Here is an 18,186-nt window from a genome sequence, read left to right as displayed (position 1 = left end):
TCAGCACATCTGAAGCTCACTAATTAACATGCCGGATCTTGTTGGTTTCATTTTGTACTAAAACCGTAGCATATAATCAATCCTTTTGTGTTTTAATACCTGAAAAACATAAATTGTTTTTGTAATTCAGCGTTTCTGCGGATTAAACTAAAAAACATAATAAGTAATCATAATCATGTCGATCGGCTTTCTTGATGGACATTGTCAGCTTTAAACATGGTGAAGTGAATTTACAGTCTTTGTGCTAAGCTATATTAGCTTTATATTTATTGAAATAACATTAACAACTGAGTCTGTAAAAATCAAATAAGCTTATTTAACCAAATGTTTGACTTTTCATTGAAACTGCCACAGTCCTGCTACGATAAAGTTTGTGTTTAACAGTGATGTAAGCAAACCCAGTGTTTCTGTGATTCTGAATCTTACGTCACGTCTCCTTCTTGCAGTGGTTCATGGGGCTTGAGTTCTTCACCTCAGCTTCATCCTTCCTTGAGGTAAAGTTTTTTTAAAAGCATTTATGTTGAGCTCTCATATGCTCCACACACACACACACACACACACACACACACACACACACACACACACACACACACACACACACTCACACACATACACACACACACTCACACCATGCAGACACACACACAGCTCATCGGTTGTTCTACCTTAAGAGGATTTCAGAGAAGCAAGACAACACAAATCTCTCAACAGCAAGCTGTACCTAAAATAACTGGAAACACAAACACACACACACACACACACACACACACAGAGGGTTGTTGTTGAGTGCTTTGTGTTTCCTCCTTCTCCTGTGTCCTCTTGAGGTTGATGTGGATAAAAAGTGATGAGCTGTCCTGTGGAGGACATGTTCTCTGTGACATTTTTAGTCTAGTGTTACCGCTCCAACCCTCCTCCTCCTCCTCCTCCTCCTCCTCCTCCTCCTCCTCCTCCTCCTCCTCCTCCTCCTCCTCCTCCTCCTCCCTTCAACAATGTGACGTAGAGTATTTGTCCACAGGAATATCAGCAAAGAGGGGAGCAGAGACGGAGAGCTGGAGGACCTGTATGAAGAGGGCACAGATTAAGTCCACACATGCTTTGACACAGACTGGAATCTTAGTGCTTTGCCGTCATGCTTGCTGTGCTCAATTGTTCTTTATCACTTTAGTGCAAAAACTCTTCTGTGATTAAATGAATATTTAAAGATGGGTAGTGCAATAAATAGATTTTAAAAAAGTAGCAATTAACACTGGATGATATTCTCACTATTCTCCTTGTTGATATCCAAATTACAGGGGGCATCTGTTGTCCATGAATGTAATAAGATTTATTTTCTTTTGATTGTTCTTAAAAATGTAAATATGCTCGATACACAAGATATTTTGACACTTTCCTACAGCTGTTGAAGATGATAAAATAAATCCAATTTCAAACGGTGACTTTGTGGGAGTGCAGAAGGGAGCCATTGCTGATTTCGTGAAAATGCAGTTTCTGCTACAAACATTAATATTGCTGAACCACTAGATGGCAGCCTTGTGGCAGCCTGAGTATTGTTTTTTCTTCTTTTCTTTGTTCTGTCCTTAGATTCCTTCATCAACCCATTCAGCAACGGTCTGTGCTTTTTTTTAACACAGGAATTGTGGTATTTTATTTGTCGCATTTAATATTTCTTAAATATGCTATTTAATCTTCCTGTAAATACATATTCCTACATCACTGTGGATTCTTCTTCACCCTCCAGAGATGCTCAGAGGCTTCTCTAAGGATCTCACTTCTTTAAACACTGAACCTGCAGCCAGATTATATTTCCAAGGCCTGATTTTAATGCCTTTAATGCCGTAAGAAATGCACTTCATCCTCCAGGCCAGAAGAGAGCAGCATTGTGTTGTAAGTAAAGAGGCCCTGAGTTTGAGCCCTTGATGACAGCAATAACTCTGAATACTGTATAAACTCAAGCTATGAAGACACAATTAATACTAATACAACCATGTGTTTCCATGTTTTCATCCACTACATTGTCTCCTCATAGGTGTACACTGCAGAGTTAATGTTTGTAACTAATTCTACAGAGTTAAATCTACTTCCAACTACACCATAGTTATATTAAATGTATTAAATATCTCGAATAGTTTGTTTAAATCATTAACATTTTAGAAATTAGGTTAGAAATCCACTAGGGAACCTCTGAAGCACTGTCCAATCGGAAGCTAATTCTGTAACACAGGACACCACAACTTTCAAAAAGTAATACACACTAATGATATGCAATGTTTTGTAATACTGCATAAGGTGGGGCTAATTTCAACTACTTTATATGCTGATGACTTGCTCAAGCTCTAATAATACATTCATTACTTAATAAAAAAATAGTATTTTGTAGTACCTCGTATTTACCTCGGAAATGTGGCGACATAAAAGTTTGAAGTAACAGAAATATGTAACACTCAAACTATTAGTAGGCTTTTAGAGGATTTAGTTAAATGCAAATCCCACGGCAGCTCCTTTTCTCTCCTTTGATTGTGCTGCAAAAATAGATGTTTCAGTTCAGAGGAGGAGGAGGAGGAGGCATGATGCGGCAAAAAGTGAAATGCCTGCACGAGGGCCACTGGCAGTCGCCATCACAGCTGTTCACCGAGCGTCTGCACAAAAACCCATCAGCTGTGGAGAGAGGGAGGCTTCAGTGAGCCGGCCTGAAGGTGGAGGAGTGTGGTAGGAGGAACATCAGATGATCAACAGGATGGAAAACAAACGCAAGCACAGCACAAATTATATCGAACACATCTGCTACTTAAGAGAAAACCACGAAAATCTAATTGTAACGGACTCGTGGTGAAATAATTGAGCCGTACAGGATTACGCGTGATTTAGCTAATCCTAGCCAACGTTAATTTACTAATGAAGCATTAGCCCCATCCAAAACATTGACCATGCTGTTAGCTTATTTTAGCATAATTACTGAAGCAGGGGAAAACAGCTGGGTTCTGTCTGAAGGTTAAAATGCCCCAAACAGCGTCGCTAAAGCTACACATTTTACAAACTGCATCTAGTTTGTTCCGTTTGTTTTAACTGAATGAAACCTGACAAAAAAACAAGTTGGAGTTTAAAGCTAATGTTCATAATCACTGAACATAACATAATATCCTGTTGAATTGTTTTATTTCACTGTGGGCATGAGGCTAAATTACCCCAAATTTAAAAAATTCTTATGTCTTTGTTTAATGTGAAAATAGAAAACCAGATAAACTCCTGCTAAATGCTAACTAGCCAAGCTAGCAAAGTAACAGTATTTCTGTAGACCCAGGATTCATACACTTTGGTGTGGTTTAAGCTAACTTTAAATGACATATTTACATCTATATAATGGCGGGTTATTTAAGTAGCTCATACATTTATATTTTAAATCCATTAAGGTAAATAAAAACGTTCATATTCACATTCATCTTTGAAACATTTCCTGGAAGGACGTCATGTGAGACAAGATGTGTAAACACAGACGTGATCATTTCATAAAATGATAAAATCCTTGTACATCATGCATTATTGATCATACATCGTACAGAGGGCAGAATTATCAAATACAATAATTATCGTACATCTGGCAACACGGATGGTTTTGAATGTTATATCTGAGAGCCTCCAATCTTCAAAGCCTTTATCCTGCTTTGAAACAGCGCAGCCCCAGAACAAAAAGGCAAGATTATAAAAACATTGAATTACATGAACTCTCACGTTAGTGTACATGTTAGCTGAATTCAAATTCACTAAATACAGTTGGACCATGCCATCTAAAATGGTTCATGAGACCATTTGTATTCCTCCAGTCAGCCCATTTTTCTGCTCGTTGCAGTTATGTGAAGACCAACGAGGAGTGTTTCTGAGCAAAGATTTCTGTGGAAACTGTTGCCATGCAACAGCACAATACTGAGCTCATACCGAGTTGTAACTTCACTGTACGACTGCTCTTTTTCCTCAGCTCACACTGAACTGAGTAGTAATGCAATATTCTACTCTATTCTATACTATTCTATATTATACTTTTCTATTCTACACTATTATTTTCTGTTTAATGTATGTCCAAATGCACAATAGGGCCTTTATTTCCGGGCTGTACTGTGGTGTCATTGTTTCATCGATGGGCAGAGGAAACTTTGCCTCAGCGTCTGGTTCCACACCCAGACTCGCCTCAGTTTCCAAATCCAGAGCCAGCTGCAGTTCAGCCTCAGATATTTAGTTAAACACTGACCCTTACATCTCTCTGTTAACCCTTTATTCCTTTCACCACGCCACGTCTTACAGCCGTAGCCTCAACCGGCTCCACGTCACTTCCCGTCCTGCTTTTCACCGCAGCTGACCCAACTGACCCGTTGTTAACTGAGCTGTACATTTCTCATAAGGTTTCAGAGTGGAGAGAGGCTTTCTACTCCCTGCTGCTACTTCCTCACTCTGTAAGGAACCCCCCTGTGCCCACATTCATGATGAGTCACCTCCTCAGATGTCAGGCAGACCCACAAACACTCAAGGATATAATTTGTCAACCAGTTGGCACCTGCAGGGCTAATTTTAAAACAAAGCATGACTGGTTAGACCCTGTTTAAGGTAAAAGGACACACAGGAAAAAATGTCATTCAGAACTGCTTTGTAATGATTTATCCAATCCACCATTAACTGATTACTAAACAAATCAGAAAACGTACATATTACATCCAAATGAAATAATTTCCTCCATGATTATGAGAAACGCCTGAGAAAAACACATGAGCTGAAAAGCAGAAAATAATAACTTTCTAATACGGATGCTGCTAATTTTAGCACATTATGGCTGGTTCACTTTGATCCTATTTAATAATGTTTAAAAAGTTTACAAAGTAACAAGTACAGCTCAAATGAATGTCAAAACGTAGAAATATAAAGTTGCATGAAAAGAAAACACTCAAGAAGAAGTACCTTTAATACATTTTCATGTCAGGTTATTGTTCTCAGTGGAGAAGTGGTGAGAGAGAAAACATCCTCTGAAAGTGTGTTTTAGAGGAAATTGATAATATTATATGAGTATTTTTCTCAATAAAGTAAAAAGTCCTCATATCTTATGTAATAAACAGTTTAAATAATTGAGTTTGCACATACTTGTGTTGTTTTGTCAGGGAACGTGGGGGAGGCCTTGGAAGAAGATGAAGTGTGATGTAGCTGTGAGACTAGAGACGGTGGGGGAGCGACTGGGGGGGGCGATTTAATTTTAGACTCCCTTTTTACAAACTTCTGTTCATCACACAAGCCTCTGTCATTATGAATCTTCACCTATAGTGTGTAAATAGCATGTGACCCCACAATGAAACGAACAGACATCAGTGTTACATGTTGCAGCCCGATGCAGAGGTTTTCTATCAGATCACAGGCAATGTATCCTGCAATGTTTTGGGACAAGTGCTCCCTGAAATAGTCCCTTAAAACCCTCAGCCGAACGCTGTGGCACTTTTCGATAAATAATACAAAAGTCTAAATGTTAGCGTGAATAATTCATTTTTGCAGCAGTCATGCATAACAGCTGTCTTTGTGCCTGAAAGAGTCGGCAGTGCTCTAAATCTTCATGTAACGTAAAGCTGCAAGAAAAGAAAAAACAGTTCTTAAAACGACCGATATCACAGTGGATGATTTGTATTACCTGTGTCATTGGTGTCATGTGTTTGCTCAGTTGGAGGTAAAACTGGTGAATCGGACTGTAACTGAAGATATGAACTCCGGTGGTCCATACAGAGGCAGATAGTGTCTATAGTGGAGAGGCTGTCACATTGATGTCTCTGGTCTACTCACTGTCTACTCACAGGCTGCAGGGAGGCCTATTTATAGATCTGTCTCTGTTCTCTGCTTCTACATCGGTCCCCTCTTTCTCTCCGTCTCTTTTTTCTCACTCCTCCCCTCCCTCCTAATGGGGTGATATTTCTGGAGCTGTGCAGCTATTATCTTCTGAGCATCTTTGAGGTGCAGATCACGTTGCGTCGGATCTCAAACTTTTCAAAAATCCGACGTGTCTGTCTGGGTTGGGAGTGCGCTGCAGAAATATGGTGTCATCGTGTCTGCACGGTCTCAGCGCTAAGGAATTAATCCAGGGTTTTATATCTCTACCTGATCGGTCATAAGCTGCCGTGTCTCAGCTGACTTCCAGAATCACAGAGCGGTCAATCCTTATTTGTCCTGTTTCAAAAGTGGCCAAAAATGTTATTTCAGGGAATGTGTGAAGTTCTCTTGTTGCTGAAAATCAGTGTACAGTCAATTCCTCTGGACCCACAGCCCCAAAACTAGCCACGTCATTCTTGTCCCCAGGGCAAAGATTGACTTTGAGCCCCTACTGACTCTCCACCAAGAGACCGAATAGGATCCGACAGCTTAAATGAGCTGATAGACAGATATCTACTTTCATCCTTTGATATTTGTACAATCACAATTGCCAAGAAATTCTGCTGAGAGCTGTTCAGACAGAACAGCTGTTTGGAGACGTTCAGTTGAGCTTCAGGGAAAATGTTCTGACATTAAACCCCCTTAACAAATTTAGTAGAATAGAATGCCCTTGGGTAGTTGTTCAGTTGTCTGCATTTAGTGTGTTAATGCAAATCAATAAACTACAACAATGATCAGACCATGTGACGTTGTTTTGACAGAAGTCGCTGAACTTGTGTTGTCTGAATTAAGTACAGAAAACCTCAGACTTAGACCCAGAACTTTCTGGAGGGACTACATGTCCCATCTGGCCTGGGAACGCATCTGGATCCCCAGGGAAGAGCTGGAAACTACAGCTAGGAAGAGGAATGTCTGGAACGTGACTGCCTCCTAAACCCGATCCCGGATTAAATGCATGGATGGATGGAAACCTTGGACCAAATCAAATCAGGTAAACTAAAAACACTTAAATAAACAAGAAAGATATCTCTTTACCGTTGTTTCGAGGCTGGAACCAGCTGCAGGCAGTGGCCAACATATTTGAAAGTGGTATTTTTTTTCCAGGTCTCAGCAAGCATATTTCACATAATGTTGACTATTACTTTGAATGCAGCGCATAACCTACATTTCCCTTGCGTGAATCCGTCATCCTGACCTAAAAAGAGAGGGGGGTTCTTGAACTCTCCTTCCACAAACTGTAGAGAGCTCATGGAACTCCTCTGGATTTATCTGTTATTATTTCTTTTATATCATTCTAACCTTATTAAAAAGAGTGTTGGAAAGTTACCTCACAGTGGTCGTCCAGTGTTGCAAATGAGGAAATCGATGCAGTGATTCAGAGGGCGTTCGCCTTCGGATGACATAATGATGGCTCGATGATCACTTGTGACTTCACATCCTGGCCTCCCCCCCAGGGAAGAAAATGCTTCATGTGATGAAAGTGATCAGACAGAGCCGTTTATTGCGTAAGTGGAACATGGCAGCATTATCTTCCTGTTTGGTGCATATCCTGTGGATGTGACCTCTCATCATCTCCAGGGATGTTGATTGCATCGATTACATAAACTGGTTTAACTGGATACGTATGTTTAATGTGACCAGCTTGAATTTCACGTTATTTCATGTGAAATATAGATTTTACTTGAATTTGACATGAAAAATACTAAATTGAATTTGTAGCTGCCGGCTGATTGAATTACATGTCCATCAGGATGCCCGGGAGTGTTTTGGGGGGTGCAATGTCACCAACATTTACCAATAAAGACGACACCAATGTCCCTGAAAGTGTAGCAGTGAATTAAAACACAGGCTGGAAGATAGGTTGGCGCTGAATCCTGATACCTCCTGTGTGCTTTCAGCTTTCATTTTTTTACAGGATGCAATAGGTGTCTGAGCAGTGCAGCAAGGAGCCGGGCTAATAGTGGGATACTTATCCTAGCCCTAGCAACAGGAACGGGATTGGTGGCTGCGGAGAGTGTGCCTGTCAGCTATTGGCTGGCAAGGAGGACCGTTCAAAGCACAGAATTTCATCTCATGAAAGGTTCAGTGCAGCAAGCTGCAGCAGGAGGCTGCAGTGTGAGGGTGGATGATCCAGCAGCTCGCTACTTCAGCTTTAATCAATCCAATTTGAAACACACATACATGCTTATTACCAAGATAAACCCGACCCTCGGGTGTGAAACAACGTGAATTTAAAGTGACACATTTATAAGAAGCAGCTCCCTCCATCCACTGTTCATCATGAGATGCAGGATTTTTTATTATTATTATTTTATTGCAGCGTTTCTCCGCGTGATCATAAAATCTGTCGTCTATTGAAGCAACTTTCTCTCATCTGTGCACTAATTCCGTTAACGATTAGCAAAGAGTCTCATTTAAGACATACTGTGGTTGTGCTGTGAGCCGCCAGCGTCTCTGCACTGCAGCTCATACAGACTCCATCTCATATGTTCCCCCACAGACACTCAGCACATGCAGTTGTGCAGGCACACACAGCACACACACACACACATACCAATCCAGATATGGATGCAAACACTCACGATTACCACACACAGCAGATATGTGACCTACAGAGGGTTACATAAGGTCGTATTGACTTCTCGATCGATTAGAAGGCCGCACACCTCGACAGAAATGTGGAAAACCTCCTCAGTCGTTAACGCAGAGAATGAGGAAGAATGTGCTCCGGTGTTTTCGCTCAAATATGGGGAATTCATGAAAATATAGAAAAATACAGATAAACAAATAACTTTAATGGGCAACAGATGGCAACCAAAACTTCCTCAGAGCATACAGTTTATATTCCATTTTCAGCTATTGCCCCCCCCCCACTTGCTAATTTCCAGTAAGTCAGTTCTATCTAATCTAATTCTTTCCTTGTCAGAGCTTGTATTTGTGTTTTCCTGTCACTGAAACAAGACACAACATCTGAAAAATGACAACAACAAAAAAAAAATCATTTTAAAAAGGAACACAATGCATGTGTTCTTGGCAATGAGTGAATGTCTCCTGACATGGTTTTGCAAACAAATATTCAATCAATGAAAAACAAAGAAATATTCAGTTTGCATTTGTTTTAAAAACACATGACTTAAAAAATGAAATCATATAAGATTCAACTCCGTTCCAATATCCATAAGCCGCGTGAGCAGTTTGGCATCGGGAGTTGATGTGAAGCGTCAGACGAGCCTTGGAGACCATCAACCTTATACGCCGTTTAAAAATAAATCAAAGCAGCTGTGACATAAATGTGAGCTCATGGAGGTTGACTCATGATGGTGACATAATTGGCAAAAGTGAACAAGGGTGTGGAACTGACCTTAAGGCTTTTGGTTTCTCTCTTAAACCATCGCATCTGAAGAAAAAAGTAAAACTGTCATCGATAAGGAAAAATAACCTGCCCCTCTGTCTGAATATATTAATATAGTCATCTATAGAACTAGCAGCAATATGAAGATAAATCGGCTCAGCAGCTTTCCGTGCTCTTGCGCAGCTTTTCTATATAGTGTCTAAATGTTTGTTCTGAAGACGTGAATTCTCACATTTGACTAATCAATAACCAGTTCTAGTGAATCGCCTTGTGAGTGTGTGTGTGTGTGTGCATCGGTGTTGAATATTCATATCTATAGTGTGTGCTGTACAGAGAGCAGACACATTGAACCACAGACGGGAAAATATTGCGTTACATCTTGCACACATGCTTGCATGAACTTAAAATACTGGCAGATATATTCCTCTTTTTTTCGGGTTAACTTGCAAATGATGCATATTAAATCATAACACAGGCACAAGAAGAAAAAAGCACATACTGTACCACAAAACAAAGCGTTGAAAACATGTTCTCAATAATATGGGTTTCCCTTAATAAACAAATTTACTTATGGGTGACAGTACAACAATACACTAGACCACCACGGAAATGGTGCATGTATAATTTAATCATATTCTTTTTTATTATCATAGCTATTATTTCGGTTTTCTTGTGCAACTGCTACATAATGACTCACATTCAAGATATTTTGTCACTCGGGAACAGCTAAAAGGTATAAAAACAAACAAACAAACAGAAAATGTATACTGTCGGAAAGTAAATATGGTCCATGTTAGTGAATCATAAACAGAAACATTGAGCCTGAAAACTTCACCATCATTAAAACTGGATAGCATGACAGAAAAAAGTACTCAAATACTGTTCAAAGAACAAAATATATCATAATCATACGCCATCGTGACAAACACCAGCTGGTAAGATTAAGTGATCACTGGTGGGTTTTTATTTTCCTTTTTTTTTCTTGCTTTTATTAACAAATTAAATACACCTATTGCATGTCACTATAGCAACGCCCATTACAGTGTCAATTTTTACGATCACCATTTTGGTATAGCAAATCAAAAAAACCATAACAAAATGAAATAAATTAGAAATTAGAAATCAACATCAGACAAAGCCTGTTTTTCTCAATCATATGAATACTTAACACGCACAATATAAGTTAATAAAGTCAAGCTACTGTATATAAATACATCACCAGCATGCACAATATTGAATAATCGATATTATTGTTGTCATCATCGTACACTGAAGAAACAGTATAGTAGGCAAGTGCATTTAATAAAACAAACACAGAAGTAAACCACAAACTCTGAAGCTGCTTTTATTTTTCATTTTTTGTCTTATTTTTATTTATTTTTTTTATCGTTTTTAATATCGTTAAGTCTCTGCCTTTAGTAATCTTCACCTCCAAAGAAATCTATGGTTCCAGTGACTAAACAGAATAATCTGTGAGATGCCAAATACACTTTAGACAGAAAGAGGGGAATCAGTTTTTTATAACTGTCCATAATTAACGCTCCCATGTAATTAATCCTTGAAAATTTTGGGGGATATTTTAATTATTATTTTTTATAACTATAATCAGTTTGAAACTTTTCTCTTTTCTCAGTGTTTGGTGTGGGTTTAACATCCCTGGCTTTCAGGGCCCGTTCTCATACTGTATGTGGACTACTGCTGGAACCAATGCAAACTAGTTTTTGTGAGGCATTCCCATTCAAGCATTTTCTCTCTCAAGTGACTCAAATGCATCTCTATCACGCGAAAAACCTAACTAAGCAGCTTATCTTGACAGAACAAGATCAGTTCCTATGCCAGTGTGAGGCTGCCATTTCAATCCAACAACAACCACTTCAGGCTGATTGACTGACATATCAGTGGTTTTGGCAAATGTCAAAGAGAAAATCAAGAAGACGGAGGCCCCTTTCAACTGTATATATATTTCTATATATATTTAAACTAAGATTTAACCTCCACTCTCACCTCTCTTTTGATTCTTTTCTTTTAACACATGGAAAAATAAAGAACTGCTGCTGCGGTAGCATCATCGGCAAAAGCGGCTGCCAAAGTCCACCGGCCCTTCATATTTTTTTTCAAAGTGTGGTTTCTCTTTAATTGTTGCCCTCCCCTGCCTCGTCATCCTGCTGGTCACTTGTCCACAGTGTCAAGTTGTCTCGGAGCAGCTGCATGATGAGAGTGGAGTCTTTGTAGGAGTCCTCGTTGAGGGTGTCGAGCTCGGCGATGGCGTCGTCGAAGGCGGTCTTGGCCAGATGACAGGCCTGCTCCGGGGCGTTCTGGATCTCGTAGTAAAACACAGAGTAGTTGAGAGCTAAGCCCAGGCGGATGGGGTGGGTGGGCTGCATGTGCTCCTTGCTGATCTCGTGGGCCTCGTTGTAGGCCTTCTCCGACGACTCCACCACGGTGGCTCTCTTCTCGCCTGTGGCCACCTCGGCCAGGTACCGGTAGTAGTCGCCCTTCATCTTCAGGTAGAACACTTTGCTCTCGTGCTGCGTTTCGTTGCAGTTCTTGACCAGGAAGTTGTCCAGGAGGTTGAGCACGTCCTGGCACACGGCCTCCAGCTCCTTCTCAATCTTCTCCCGGTAGGCCCTGACCATCTCAATCTTCTTCTCATTGCCGTCAGCCGAGGTCTTCTGCTCGATGCTGGAGATCACTCTCCAGGAGGAGCGGCGGGCACCGACCACGTTCTTGTAAGCCACAGACAAGAGGTTCCTCTCCTCGTTGGACAGGGCCTCGTTCAGCTCTGTTACCTGGAAGACGGAGAAAATGGGACATTTAGGCAAAAGTTAAGAGCTGAACCCTTGAGTAGCCACACGGAGCTGGATATACATTATAGAAAAATCAATATATCAGAACATATAATGTGCGAAAAAGCATTATTTCAGGTAAAAAAGCTGTATACGCCAGCTTCTTTAAATCAAGTGTAGCTAAAGGGAAATCTCAGTCCCTGCGGCTTTAATATGGAAACCATGAACTGCAACGCCCTCGAATAGAGTCCTTGTTTCCTTTCACCTTCCAACAACTGTCTGTGATAGAGGCGTAAAAAATCCAAAGAAAATGTACTTATTAGCAAAAGCAAAGGAAGTCACTCTGGAATACAGTAACAGACACTTTTCTCACAAACCAATGAACTAATCAACTAATAAAAACAATGATGAAAATAACAATAATCATCATTCAGCCCCTATTATAACGAAGCACAGTGTTTGTCTATGAGAGGATCTGGAGTAACGCAGCAGATAGAAGACGGGCAATATTTCACTTGTCATGTACAATTCCCAGTTTCCATGGCAATCCATTAATTTAGTGCACCAGTAGCTCCGGCTGTCACGTGGACGACAGCTAATGCTAGTTAGTGAGAAATGATATTCAAGATAGTCGGCAGCAGCGGGGGGTGGGGGGGGTGGGGGGGAGGCCGGGACAGGAAGGAGGGAGGGAGGGTGGGGTGGGGTGGGGTGGTGAGAGGAGGGCTGGGGGAGGCTAAAATGTTCCCACAAGCACTTGGCGGGCAGCTGCACTGTAAATGAAAACCATCACTGCACAGGCGGTTCTCGTGTCCCAGTGACCTTCTCTCTGGCTGTAACTGACCTTTTTACCTGTCTCTAACACCACGCCGTGACATCACACTTAGCTTAGATTGTTAAATTTAGATTTTGACTGCGTTGCTATATAAAGGACACATCACTCGGGGTTATTTGATTGGAACGTGGCTCCTGTCAGATCAATGACTGCACTGAAATGTACTGATATAACATAAAGAAATAGGCTTCTAATATTTTTAATCCTTGAGGGGTTTTATTTTTAATCTGGAAATCTGCCTGATGAGCAAACGTTTTTCGCATATCTCAGTTTTGACATTCTCTGCTGAGACAGAGGAGCACAAAGATGGTGCAGGATCGCCGACGTCACTCAGCTGAGTGGATGAAGAGGAGGGTTGAACCTGGAGAGATGGAGTGGCCTTCATCCGTCTTTCAAAATCTGAAGCACGCATCAATATCAGTGACATTTACTGCAAAAGGAAGCAGATTTCTACCACACTAATGAGCAATGCATCATTAAATATAATGAAGCGATAATTAGGAAGCTTATTGTGTGTTCGATTTATGATGATTTATTGATGAGACTGACTCAGATATATGATATTCTGACGAGCAATAGCTAGACAATAACATGTAAATCTAGAGCTGATGTTGGCCGATTACCAGTTTGACAAAGTTAATAATCAATCATTCTTGATGTTTTTTTTAATGGGAAATCGCAAAACTTGTAAATTTTTAGCTTCATAAACGTGAATATTTTCTGTGTTTCTAAACTTGAGTTGTCAAAAACAATTTTGGATGACCAAATCAAGATATAATGAATGAACACGGCAAATAACCGTTAGTTGCGAGTTTAGCTTGTCCTTAAAAAGCTGCATTATAAGGCAGGTATTTCTCTTGAGGACCACAAAGGGGACGGCCTTTCGTTTAGTCAGTTCTGGCCGCAATGGCAAGGGGTTCCCTGTGATTAGAGGATAAGAGAACACACCCCTGCGAAAGGGCCCAGTTTGGACCGCACTGACATGGCAGATTGTTGAAAGGGAAAGGAATCCCTCCCTGCACACACATCGTCCCACCCCCTGCAACCAGAAACCCTCGATGACAAACGATCCATGGGGGCTTGCTCGCTCCATCTATCCCGAGGAGCTAAAGACATAGTGTTCTTCCTCTTTAAAGATCATAGGATGGTTTCTGATCCTCCCGTGACCTCAAACTGGGCCCGGCGAACACTCCCAGGGTTCAATTGGTTCCAGTAGGAGCTGGTGTGACACAGCAGTTTTTTTTAACCTACTGGTGAATCCAGGTCCCAGGATTTCTTAAGGGGACAGACAAGGAGGAGGAGGAAGAAGAAAAAACCCCAGACGGGGCTATGTCCTCAACACTCTATGCCTCCAATATAACATAACCTCCTCAGACTCATTAACCCACAATGGTTTTGTGTCGCTGCTGGATATCAGGAGGAATCTGCACATCCGCAGATCGAGAGGTGGAGAAATATGAGGAGTAAAGTGGACGAGCGAGGAGGAAACAAAGGCTACAATCAAATCTGATCGTACTGACTCACTGCAATATGACAAAAGAATATTCTAGAGAGATTCTACTGCCTCCTACGTTTGTTGGGAGGAAAGAGCAGCTTCAGGGCTCCTATTGTGGGGGATTTTCTTTTTTGTCTTTGCGTGAGGCACTCCTGCTTCCAAAAGAGAAAAAAGTCTTGTACTCTGCTGGGACACAGAGGCAGATGCTGATAATGTACATCATTTTAATTAATGTGACAGAGAAAGGAGGAGGAGGAGGAGGTGGAGGATGAGGAGGAGGAGGTGGGAGAAGAGGAGGAGGAGGAGGAGGGGGTAGCAGCAGTTGATTCCCGAGCAACCTATACCTCACATGGCTCCCAGCAGCAGAGGCGCTTATGAATTCGGTATAATGGGAGGGGGGGGAGGTGGGGTGGCAAAAGTGGGAGAAGGGTGAGAGAGGGAGGTGGGGGGGACCCAGCAGATACAATGGAGCAGGGGCCATTATCTGATAAGAGCCCCCTTATTAACTGAGTCGTAACGTGCCCTGACAGAAAGGCACCGCCCAAGGAGCGCAGGAGTTGGACTTTCCTCCTCAGTGAAACAACACAATAAAACGCACTGGGCTGAGGGTGAAGTCTGAGAGGAGATATCTAACACATGTCCCCTGTGGTCCCTGCTTGTCTAGTGCGGTCACATCGAGTGAGACCCGGACCCAGAGACCCTCTCTCAGAGACCCTCTCTCTCTCTCTCCGCGGTGGAGCCAGCCAGCCGGACGCGCCTTTTACGCACGGCGAGCATCGGTTCAAACACACACACTTCACACTCCTCCCTGTCAAATTTACGACTATTTCTCAATGAACTTACCGATTTCATAGCTGCAGCCATGTCATCGTATCTCTCAGCCTGCTCAGCCAGCCTGGCTTTCTGCACCAGCTGCTCGCGGTCGACCATGTTGGTGGATGAGGTTTGGTTCGCTTCTACTCGGCTGTTTGGGGATGAAATGATTGATATTGTCAATCGCAATGCAGTGAAATCCTACGCGAGCCTCACGCTGCAGCTGTTCCCTGCTGTCTGTCTGTGCTCCTTGCAGACGGGACACCCTCTCTCCTCTCTCTCTCTCTCTCTCTCTCTCTCTCTCTCTCTCTCTCTCTCTCTCTCTCTCTCTCTCTCTCTCTCTCCCCCTCCCTCCCTCCCTCCTCCCTCACTCTCCCTTGGCTGCGTCATCTCTCAGAAAGGTGGGTGTCTGTGCCAGTGATGTAACAGCCCGTACATGGGAACCAGAGGGGCCAGGGAGGCATGGATGCAATGGAGCAGCCCTGGTCGAAAGGCCCTATGGGAAATTGAGTTCTGTGGGGGGTGCCAAACTGCAGCCAGGAGCAGTCAGGAGCCTGATAAGTGTGATCAGAGGAAGGCCATACAATCTGCACTCACTGAGCACTTAAAGAACTATTCACATCATGGGTGGGGCCTGGGGTCTTTGTGGCAAGGATTTCACAGCCACTTAGAAACATTCCTCTGAGGTCCAGGCTCATGTTGGCATCATGACTTCGCATAATTTCTGCAGATTTGTCTGATACACACCCAGGCAGACTCAGAGTGGACAGTCAGGAGGATAGGGAAGATCGTTGGTGGATTATTCTGGTTGTTCGGCAAAGAAGCGCCAGGAGCACAATCTCTTTAGAAATAGAGGATAACACTACAGCTTCCAGATGTAAGGGAACTTAATCACGACCAACTCCACTGAACCCCCCACACCTCAAGCATGACGATGCAGAACGTCACTCAGCATTTAGATGACACCAGGGGGATGGAAGTGAGGAAGAGGAGAATGAAAAGACCTGGTGGAGAACAGAAAAAGGAGGGGAAGATGAAAAAGGCCCAAGCTGATGTGAACTAAATGTGTCAGCACGTTGTTTAAAACAAGCTCACAGGTTAGTGAAGAGCAAGAAGTTGATGGTAAAGAGGCAGGGATACATGCTAGTTCATGTCTCACATAAAGCATATCGAGAATTTGTGCTTTGTTTAATACAAATTATATGAATGACACCACCTTTGTGCAACATTAAGAATTCGTTGAAGGTGCAGGAACCGCCCGGCAGTTTTTATATTTATTCATGTGTAAGGGTTTTGTATATTTGTTGGTTCATTCATTTGTAGTATAAATAGATTTTGAGGATCTTTGAAAACTCACTGTGAGGTGGTTTAGAAAAGTGCAGTATCAGAGCTTCTCTGTATAATCACTAACACAATTGTACAGCTGCACTTCATTGCACTGAATTGGAGATGATTTTCCAGAAAGTATTGTGATTCACAGTTTGTGCAACTTATTGTCTTTTCTTGTCTTTATGAGATGTGCTCTGTCATTGTGCTGGAGGTAGAAGTTGTCAATAAATCCAAAGAAAAGACACAAACCACAAACGAGTGTCTCCAAAACCAGATTGACATTTTTGTGAGTAGTTTTTGTGATATTTTAACTTTTACACAAGGATCTGAATACTTCGACCTTCCACCCTGAAGGAATCTGTTTAGCTCAATGAGTCATTCAAGTCTCTGTGTGGAGTCCTTGGGCAAATTAGCTGTAGGAGCTACTTTAGCAGCTTACAGCTCTCTCTTGTGGACAAAAATGGAAGTGAAAGTCTGTGAGAATAAACCATTAAAAATGATAAATCCATTTAACAAGAGACCATTCTCAGGTCTTAAGCTCTGACCTAGAATATCAACTCAATGGCAGAGGACAGTTCAATACAGTTCAACTTTATTTATTCATTTTGGGACGATTATTGGCAGAAGCTAAATATACACAGCGGGTGAAAGGAGGAAGAATAATTTTGATTCACAAAACAAAATTAATCAACTTAAAAGGCCTATGAAATATATAAATAAGTAAAAATATCGAAAGAAGATACACAAAGTATTGATGCAACAAAAACAAATGAATGTGGAGGAAATTAGAAACTCACAACAGGCTAAGAAAGTGGTCAAACCAATTTTTCAAAGGTGGGACTTTAAATGAACAAGGGACATGAATACTACTGTTTCTTTATTTCCCCTATGAGATAATTATAAACATCAAATGTGAATCAACCCAAATAAGAATTACAGTAAAATATACAAATAATGAACACTTGGTGTCAAATGGATGACATGCTGTCAGCCGCTTTCATCCTTGGTTCAACCTGTCGGTGTTCTTACAAGCAGTTATCTCACTCACAGATAAAGGTATAAACAAATGCACACACACACACAAACACACACACACACACACACACACACACACTCACTCACACACACACTGATTCGTTAAACCTCTCTCCCTCTCTGCAGCAGGAGATTATCACCTGCCGACCCGCTCTTAGGTCAAGAGGGGTTGACTTTCAGTGACACGTAAACTGGGTCAAGTCACTGACAGAAGTTCTTTTTTCAATCGCTGCTGCCTCATACTTAAACACGTATGAATATTTTCCTTAAAGTGTTTGATCTATAGAAGGAAAATTAGTTTTATTCCTCAGTTTTTTGGAGAGTAGATGAAGACAGGCCTATAAGACCTGAAAGTATGCAACAAATCTTAATGTTTCCCTATACTTCAACTTGTTCTCTTACTTGTATATTCCTCTCCTTCTTCATTATTAGCTTTTCATCTGAGCCTGCCTTTTGGACTGATTTCAAGCCAAGTCATCATCATGTGCAAAAACAATGTACCAAGAATGAATAGGTTGCTGTTCCTCAACTCTTTGAAACGTTTATTTTACAACCAAACAGTCAGAATGAGATATAAGTCTTTCAACTTGTTTGGCATATAAATATACAATCCAAGGCCTCTAGTTGGACATTTAGGGACAAAAACAGTCTGGAG

General features: G+C 41.6%; 1 protein-coding gene across 2 annotated transcripts; it reads right to left on the bottom strand.

Annotated features, from left to right (window-relative positions):
- Window positions 1-9,251: 9,251 nt before the first annotated feature.
- Window positions 9,252-15,284, bottom strand: ywhag2 (3-monooxygenase/tryptophan 5-monooxygenase activation protein, gamma polypeptide 2). Of its 2 annotated transcripts, XM_061073201.1 has the most exons (3): window positions 15,198-15,284; window positions 11,385-12,030; window positions 9,252-9,271 (listed from the first exon to the last, which is right to left on the bottom strand). In XM_061073201.1, the coding sequence occupies exons 1-3, from the start codon at window positions 15,282-15,284 to the stop codon at window positions 9,252-9,254; spliced, it is 753 nt and encodes a 250-aa protein (XP_060929184.1). The 2 variants fall into 2 exon arrangements, with proteins under 2 accessions (XP_060929184.1, XP_060929183.1); XM_061073200.1 differs by lacking the exon at window positions 9,252-9,271 and having other exon boundaries at window positions 11,374-12,030.
- Between the last annotated feature and the right edge of the window lie 2,902 nt (window positions 15,285-18,186).

The sequence above is a fragment of the Limanda limanda genome, chromosome 6 (genome assembly GCF_963576545.1).
Source record: "Limanda limanda chromosome 6, fLimLim1.1, whole genome shotgun sequence".
Lineage (NCBI taxonomy): Eukaryota > Metazoa > Chordata > Actinopteri > Pleuronectiformes > Pleuronectidae > Limanda > Limanda limanda.
This window is presented reverse-complemented; position numbering and strand designations above follow the sequence as displayed.

Coding starts and splice junctions, on each gene's coding strand:
- ywhag2 (XM_061073201.1), bottom strand. CDS start 15,284: ATGGTCGACCGCGAGCAGCTGGTGCAGAAAGCCAGGCTGGCTGAGCAG. Junction 12,031..15,197: donor TGGCTGCAGCTATGAAATCG/GTAAGTTCATTG, acceptor TCCGTCTTCCAG/GTAACAGAGCTGAACGAGGC. Junction 9,272..11,384: donor GGATGACGAGGCAGGGGAGG/GCAACAATTAAA, acceptor CGATGGTTTAAG/AGAGAAACCAAAAGCCTTAA.